The sequence below is a fragment of the Taudactylus pleione genome, unplaced genomic scaffold, assembly GCF_031769625.1.
Source record: "Taudactylus pleione unplaced genomic scaffold, aTauple2 ptg000454l, whole genome shotgun sequence".
Lineage (NCBI taxonomy): Eukaryota > Metazoa > Chordata > Amphibia > Anura > Myobatrachidae > Taudactylus > Taudactylus pleione.
In genome coordinates, this window is record NW_028284856.1 from 8275032 (window position 1) to 8283277 (window position 8246).

The 8246-nt window shown below is 37.5% G+C and overlaps 1 protein-coding gene across 1 annotated transcript; it reads left to right on the forward strand.

The window, feature by feature from the left end:
• Positions 1-2445: 2445 nt before the first annotated feature.
• LOC148505408 (interleukin-8-like) lies at positions 2446-7816 on the forward strand. The gene is made up of 4 exons (XM_088448251.1): positions 2446-2509; positions 3838-3973; positions 5552-5635; positions 7777-7816. The coding sequence occupies exons 1-4, from the start codon at positions 2446-2448 to the stop codon at positions 7814-7816; spliced, it is 324 nt and encodes a 107-aa protein (XP_088304377.1).
• The last annotated feature ends 430 nt before the right edge of the window (positions 7817-8246 follow it).

Genomic DNA, 8246 nt, shown 5'->3' on the forward strand with positions numbered 1-8246 from the left:
GATCTGCCATGGATCGGGGGGGCTCAGGGGGGTTCGGATTTCAGAAATCCGAACCCGCTCACCCCTATTACAAATATTTCAAAAGCCCACAAAATAGACCACAAAATGTTAGCTAATTGTATTACCCAGAAATTAGCAGCTGAGCAGTTCACCTGCGTACGGTTTTTAGCTACTAAAAAAGGTCTATTTGCGAAACACCTTACAAGCTGTTTAGCAATTAAAAGATGATTGTTTTTGTGGCCACAATTGATAAATCGAAACACCATCGATGAGCCCAGGTTAGGACGAAGAGACCATCGTCATTGCGGTAGACTATACCAGACCACAAGCTGAACAAGCAGTCTTAAAGGAAATTGGATCAGACAGTGACGTATCACTTGGTCCATTCACATTTGGCGCTTGCATAAGATAATTTATGTACGCCCAAAAAACGCCTCGACACGCCTGCGTTTTCCCATCTCCACCCCCGTCACCGCCCCAAAACGGACAGTTCTGTCAATCACATTTGACATGTCACTTGCTGTTCACTGTTCTACGATCGACTGAAAAATGACCGCAATCAGACGTACGCACATGCGCACTGTTACACCAACGCATGCGTGGTTGTACAACATCGGCTGACTACGAACGAGCGGCCGCTTACGAGCGGCTCTGAATGAGGGCCACTGTCTGCTTCAAGTAGTTGATTAGCTTTCGGGATCAGAATCTGATAAGTCTTACTATCTGTGGCTGACTACAAATATAAAGTGGAACAGTGCAATCACAAGACCCAAGCATAAGCAATGTAAAAACTAGAGACCCCCGTGTTTTGGTATAGGTTCTTAATCATCATCATGTTTTACTCTTAATAAAACCATCCTCAAATGTTTTGGATTTGGTATTGATTCTGGATTTCTTAAAAAAAATAATTACTAAAATCATGTGATGTGGATCTGTTTTTGTTCCTACAGCATTATTAGATAGATCAATATCACTAATTTCCAGTCATTTTCAATAAATTTTGACCACCCTTCACAGCTCATAATATTGTTTTCACCCATATTAGCAAAAGTTTGCGTGAGCTGGCTGGCTAAAGTAAGCGACAGAGCAGTGGTAAAAAAAAACACATGGCAGTTTAAAAGAATATAGCACATCTAAGCAACACGCAGTGGCAGACAGGATATCAGCTTAATAAAAACTATACAGTACTCTAAAATGTTTTCATTAATCAAGAACTAATAGCCCAAAATTAAAATCCTAGTAGAAAATATACTACATTACCAACACACTTTGGAATCCAGAAACTGCATTTTTACCGTTTTTTATTCTAGGTACAGCCCACTCTAAATATAATATATTACCAAAACATATGGGAATCCATCTGTATTGTGGTACACCTCTGGAAACTGTAGTTTTCTGAAGTTTTACCGTATTTTTATGCAACATACATCCCGCTCTAAATGTAATTGAGTTTAAAGTTCTGTTGAATTTAACATATATCTAGCCAGAAGTAGAAGCTCACTTTTACTATCTAGAAATGGAAAAAGGTGAATCAACATATGGTTCACCTCTAGGGAGCGCTAGATGTGGACTACAAAATCAGGTAAATTCAATATCACAATTTATTAAGATCAATTGAGATACATATAAAAGCAATTATGAGGCTAAATAAATTGTCTCATACAATACATTACATTTGTAACATATAATAAACATAATAGTAAATCACTTCATTTGAATGTCAGCTGAGAGTGATATTGTATCCAGAAAGGGACTTAGAAACCTCAGAATCAGTATACCAATGCTGGCATAAATGAAGTCATAATAGCTCCTCCTGAGAATGAAGATAATAAATAAATGTTCCACTCCAGTGGTAGTGATTAGTACAAGCCACAGTCTATGCTGATGCAGCAATCAGTAGCAGCAAATAGGAAAGATTATGTTTATGCAGACAATAGAGCCCGGTATAATTTTGAACGACTTAATGATAATGGTGTAGTTAACGACAAATTGTTCAAAAAATCGTTACGTGTGTATGCACCATTAGTTTGAAACGAATTGCACAACAAAAATTAGTTTATTAAAAAAAAACTGAATATTTAACAAGAAACTTTGAAATGATTTTTGTTAATCTATGAAATCCCTGGACACACTTTGTGAAGCCCTAGAGTTTATCAGTGGCACTGTACGTGATATAAAAAAAATAAAAGTACTCGATTGACACAATTGCAATAATGTGTAATGTTATTGTATACTGCATTACTCAGTCAGGAAATGTGACAAACTGCAAATGACTGATTTGGAATGTACAGTGTTGTAATCAAGTACATATGATATCAGAGTGACCATGCTAGAACTACAATATAAATCCCATCCACTCAGCTGGAAAACAAAAAGTCCCGGAGAAAGCAGAGCTAAAGGAAATCAGAAATTCTGCAAGCAGATCCACAAGAAAACTTCAGCGCGATGTTCACCAAAACTTTCTCTGCCACTCTGGCCATTATTCTACTTTACATCACTGCCTCAGAAGGTACTTTTTATATGCTTATTTACAAAATTAGACTTTTGCAGTTTATGTTTTTCATAGGAAAAAAAGAATATGATAATTTCTATGATACTTTATTATGTGTAAAATACATTTATAAGTCTAAGTCTAAATTATATCATTATTTACAGATTTTGTTAAATTAAATATGAAAAATAATTTAATTTAATTCATCATTGTGGACTAGCTGAAAATTGTTGTTATCATTAGTTAATTAAACAATTGAAATCATTGGATTGTTGTTGTTAATATTTTATATAATAGGACGGTAATTCACCACTAGGTCACAAATAATATGAATGATAAAAACATACAGCTTGGTTAATTTGATATTGTGCCCAAATGTGCTGACCTGACTTTCTATTTTCCGCCAACCTTAAGGGTCATTATACCATGATTATGGAAATGCATGTGTTGTGCCTATGGCATTCTGCTGTTCCAGATAATATGCACTAAAACGAATTTCTACTCTATGGGGTAAATTTACTAAGATGGGAGTTCTATTTAAGAAGTGATGTTGGCCATAGCAAACAATCAGATTCTACTTCTCATTTATCTAGCACCTTCTAGAAGATAACACCTGGAATCTGATTGGTTGCTATGGGCAACATCACTTCTTAATAGAACATCACATCTTAGTAAATTTACCGCTAAATATAAGTAGCATTTAGTTTTATAGTTTTAGATGGGATATCTGTCCACAGAAATAAGTATTTATCAATTTTTCATAGGTAGATTTAGAAGAGTTCCTAAAAATATTTCTAGAAAACTAACTTTAGTTTTAGCTAGTAGTTTATACACATAAAATTAAAAAATACAACTTAATTCTTTATTTTCTAAAAAAAAATAAACTTAGAAATAAAGCATCAACCACAAGGCAATAAGTTATATTTATCAAAACTACTGCACACCAGGTACCTGTTAAATATGCCCTGTAATCCACAGCCATCAACTTCAATCAGAATCTGTCATAGTGCTGTGTGTATCTCTGAGTTACAGCAGTTTTGTGAATAGTGACCTGCGCATCACTTTTCAGAGATGTCCCAATACAGTTGTGAAATGTAAGAACAAACATTCACCATTTTAGACAAAGCATGCACACACACCCCTACAATAAATGGTGAATCTTTAGATTTCTTTGATAATCGTGTTTTGAATGGGATCTGATAATTTAGCTGGGACCAAAATTATTTTAATTTCTACATTTAAAAGAAACAAACAACTTTGGTTTGTTAAATCTGAACTTTGCAGTTAAAGATAAGCCAGAGCTGTATACAAATAAAATAGTTTTTTTACCCTCCTTTTAATTGCAGTCATGACCTTAGCAAGAGCAGCATCAGAGTTAAGGTGTCAGTGCATCAAGCTGGAATCGAAGCAAATCTCTTCTAAACTAATGGATCGTGTGGAGCTCATACCCAATGGCCCCCACTGCAAAAATGTTGAAGTCATGTAAGTATTAAATATTACTCATAGTAACTAAAGTGTATATTAAATATATTATCATACATCACACATTGTTGTTCTTATATATTGTTCCTCTGATATACGTATTTTATAATCCAGGGTAGCAGTTGAACTACTATACAAATTGAGTTTATAACCTGTAACCAGGAGTGGGGAAGCAGGTACTAATTACCCCGGCCCGGGCTTGCTAAATGCAGTGGGAGACTACTCACTACAGCAGTCTCCTAGGCCAGTGGGGGGGACCAATCACACTGGCTTTGCGTCAGGCTGAGTGACTCACAGTGCCCCCCTCCCTAGCGCGCAGCGCCACCTTGCGGTGCTGCAATAAAGTTTTTGTCTAAGGGAGCGTGGCCACACCTCCCTCAATTAGACCACGCCCCCTTTCCCGGGCCTGACCCGACTCATTACGCCCCTGTCTGTAACCATAAAGGTCGACAGTGACAATGTTGACATTCAGAATGCTGACAGATGAAATGTCGACAATGTCAGAATGTGATCATTAGGGTTAGGCTGCATTTGGGAAAGTTAGGGATAGGCTGCAGGTGAGGTTAGGGTTAAGCTGCAGGGGTGAAGGTTAGGCACTAGAAGGAGAATTAAGGTTAGGGGTAGATATACCTCCCAACATGACCCATTCCAGGAGGGACAACATGCTCTGTTCCAGGACTTCCCCCTGAATTTATGATTTCCGTAACCTGTATTGAACTAGGTAATTGATAAGAAAGGAGTTTCACCACAGGTGACGGCAGCACAGTACAAAACTAGAAGAGGGAGGCCCCACTAACCACACCCTCAAATTCTGCCCAGTCACCCCAGCATTGCTGGCCAGGAGTCAGCGGGAAGCCACCAGGGACCAGCACAGGACAGCAGCAATGGATCTGCCCGCCCCCAGATTCCGTTGCCAATCGGCTTCCATTGGCTAGCTAACTATCTCTCTGTCCACCTGGTGACGTGAAAGCTATGTCTCTGGGGAACAGGCAGATAGTTAGCTAGCCAGTGGAAGCCGGTTGGCCCTGAATTCTAGGCACCAGACTGAACTGTTGCTGTGCTGTGTCCGGCTGGTCCCTGTTGGCTTCCTGCTGACAGTGATGTTGGGGTATCCGGGGAGCATTTCGGGGTGCAGCTGGTGTGACCCATATTTTAGTTTAAGCAGCAATATGGAGCAGTACTGGAAGGGCTTTGGACAGGGTTTTCCTGGACCAAGCTGAAGCTCAGAGTTTGCCTTGGCTACAGATCCCAAAATAAAACTACAGCTATGGACATAGCGCCAGACTGGAAAATTTACTGGCAAATCTGTAGCAGTGCCAACAATAGTGTTCACCCACTTCAGAGAACTTCATCATTCATGCAGCAAGCTGGCTTTCTATGAAAATGTTTCAAATATGAAATTACTGTAAGCCAAATAAGTTTTTATTTCAGAAATTTAGTTTAAACATGTCACTTTGCATTCATGCATATATAGTTTTAAAACTTCAGTTTAATTTTAATACTTTTTTAGCACACCTATTAATGTTTAGTTTAGTGCTTTTAACATATGTTTGTCTTTCTTATTTCTAATATATTCAGCATTACTCTTAAATCTGGGAACCTGGTTTGTGTTGATCCCTCTGCTTCTTGGGTACAGAGAATTATCAAGAGGATATTAGAAAGGTATGTATAATATATTTAATAACATATTCCAGGAAAGTTAAACCTTTTAAAAAGTATTGATTCATAATTTGGAAACAATATTTAGGCTTACAATACCAAGGATCCTGGTTGTCTGTAAGTACCTATAGACTTCTGTAAGATAAGCATCACTGAAATACTGTGTGTCACCTCAGTACTTATGCTGCATACACACGGTCAGATTTTCTTAAAGATATGAATGTTAATGATTGTAAAAATCATTCAATCGTTCATATCGTTGACATGTAGGGAATGTATCGACCAACGATGCACGTGCCCGCATGTTAGATAACGATATCTGACATCGACTGTGTTTGCAGACAGATTTGGACGATTTCATTCATTTTAATACTGTCAGAAGTGGTTCAATCGTTCATCGTTGATGAAATCATTCAAATCTTTGATGAAATTGTTCAATCGTTCATTGCTCATCGTTATTGTTCAACTAAATCGATGATCTGACAAATCTGACTATGTGTATGCACCATTATGCTGCATACACACGGTCAGATTCTGTTAAAGATATGAACGATAACGATTGTAAAAATCATTTAATCGTTCATATCTTTGACATATAGGGCATGCATCGACTAACGAAGCGCGTGCCCGCATGTCAGATAATGATATCTGACATCGACTGTGTTTGCAGTAAGATTTGGACGATTTCATTAATTTTAATTAGTGTCAGAAATCGTTCATCGTTCATGAAATCATTGGTAAAATCATTCAAATCGTCATCGTTGATTTAGCAAGTCTGACCCTGTGTATGCACCATTAGGCTATATGTGATACTGATCTTAGCCTATAAATCATATCACAATAGTCTTTTATAGACTGGGTGGCAGAATCCAGGACAACATTAGGTATTATTAATAGGTAAAACAGTAAAGAAATAATGTCGCACTCTGACTTACCTTTTTACAGCAGGTGACCAGCTGCACAGACATATAAATGTGCAATATGTATACAAAGAAAGACAATTGCTGTCAGCGCTTAGCCTTTCCAGTACAGATCCTAATGTATTTTAAAAATATATATATTCTATTTCTATATACATTAAGTGAATTTGCATGTTACAACAAACTGTACTATAGAAGATATGCTTTGTTGAACATTTTAGGAGTCATATAATTTTGTTACAATCCCAGGTGCCATGGTGACTCCATACAGTCAATAAAGCATGATTGGCAACTTTTCCTAATTTTCAGGGACAGTCTCAGGATTTGTAGTTTTATCCTTGTAAATTTTCAGCCCTAGAAATGTCTCTGTACATTAAAACTACCAGCTTGCCAAATCACTTTCTCTTACTCTGTATACAGGTGTGATTATAATTATCTTCTCTATGCTGTGGAAGTCAGTATTTATTAAATAAAGTAATTAAAATGCTAAATATAAGCTTATTATAACTATGTTTAATGAACATGTAATGGTGAAGATCAGTCAGTAGGGGGGTCTGGGTGGCGCGGGCCGCACCGGGTGAAACCATCTGAGGCGTGACACCCAAACAGTAGAGCTGCTCTGCTATTTTGGAGCCCCCCCCTCAGATGGTGTCTCTGAACATCACTGCAGAGGTGATGGATGATGTGCGCGTTATCCATACTGTGCTGAGAGAGGCTCGGGGCATCTCCTAAAGCGTTGGACAAGCCCCCAGTGTGACAAGGATGGGGGAGTGACACTTGGTCACACCCACAAAATGGGACACATCACGGGGCGTGACCACCACACCCGGTGACGCCAATGGTTAAGATTATAGTACATTAAGGTCCTCATTCTATTGCACCCTATGCAACATGCGAACCTGGAATTTTCAAATGTTGGCAAATACAGTATATCATGTATAGGTGTAGCAATAACTGTTATTGTGCTAAGGAAACCATTATAGAGAAAAGTTTCTGTACTGCATGTTTTTAATTAGTTACTTCAGGTTTTGGCATTGTTTAAATGCAATGACATTGCATCTTGTTACTTTATTAATTGACAATATTGTTGAATATGATATTGCAATTAGCTTATGTTTTTAACATATATTAAACACAAAGTATAGAAATATTTTTTTTAGCAGCAGTTGGTAAAATATATTTATTTTTCCAGCATGTAACATGCTTTTCTTCTTCCAACAACAGTCAGGAAAACAACGAAACAGCGTCCAAATCTCAGCAATGAAAACTGTTTTCTCTCTGAGGAAGATCATCCTGCACTTAATCATGTATTTTACTATTGAATTATTTATCTTTCTACGCAATAAGAAATAATTATATATTATATTATTTATTTATTACTTATTTGTATCATGTGCCATTGCAAAAATTATGGGGAAGGGTAATGGAAAAGGGGGTTTGCTGCACCGGAGTTCAATTAACAGGTATCCGTTCTAATCATAAAAATCCAGGAAGGTACTCCCAGCAGTGAACAAAGCAGAAGGCAGAAAGAAAGTCCTATAATGTGTCACTCTATAGGAGTTCATTTGTGCCTTCTGCTTATATTGAAACCATGTGCCATCAGATAATTATGTACACAATGTACCTAATTTTGTCTTAACTGGAGAGGATTAAACTTAAAACTGCAATGGAAATTGTAGGCAGGAATTGTGAGT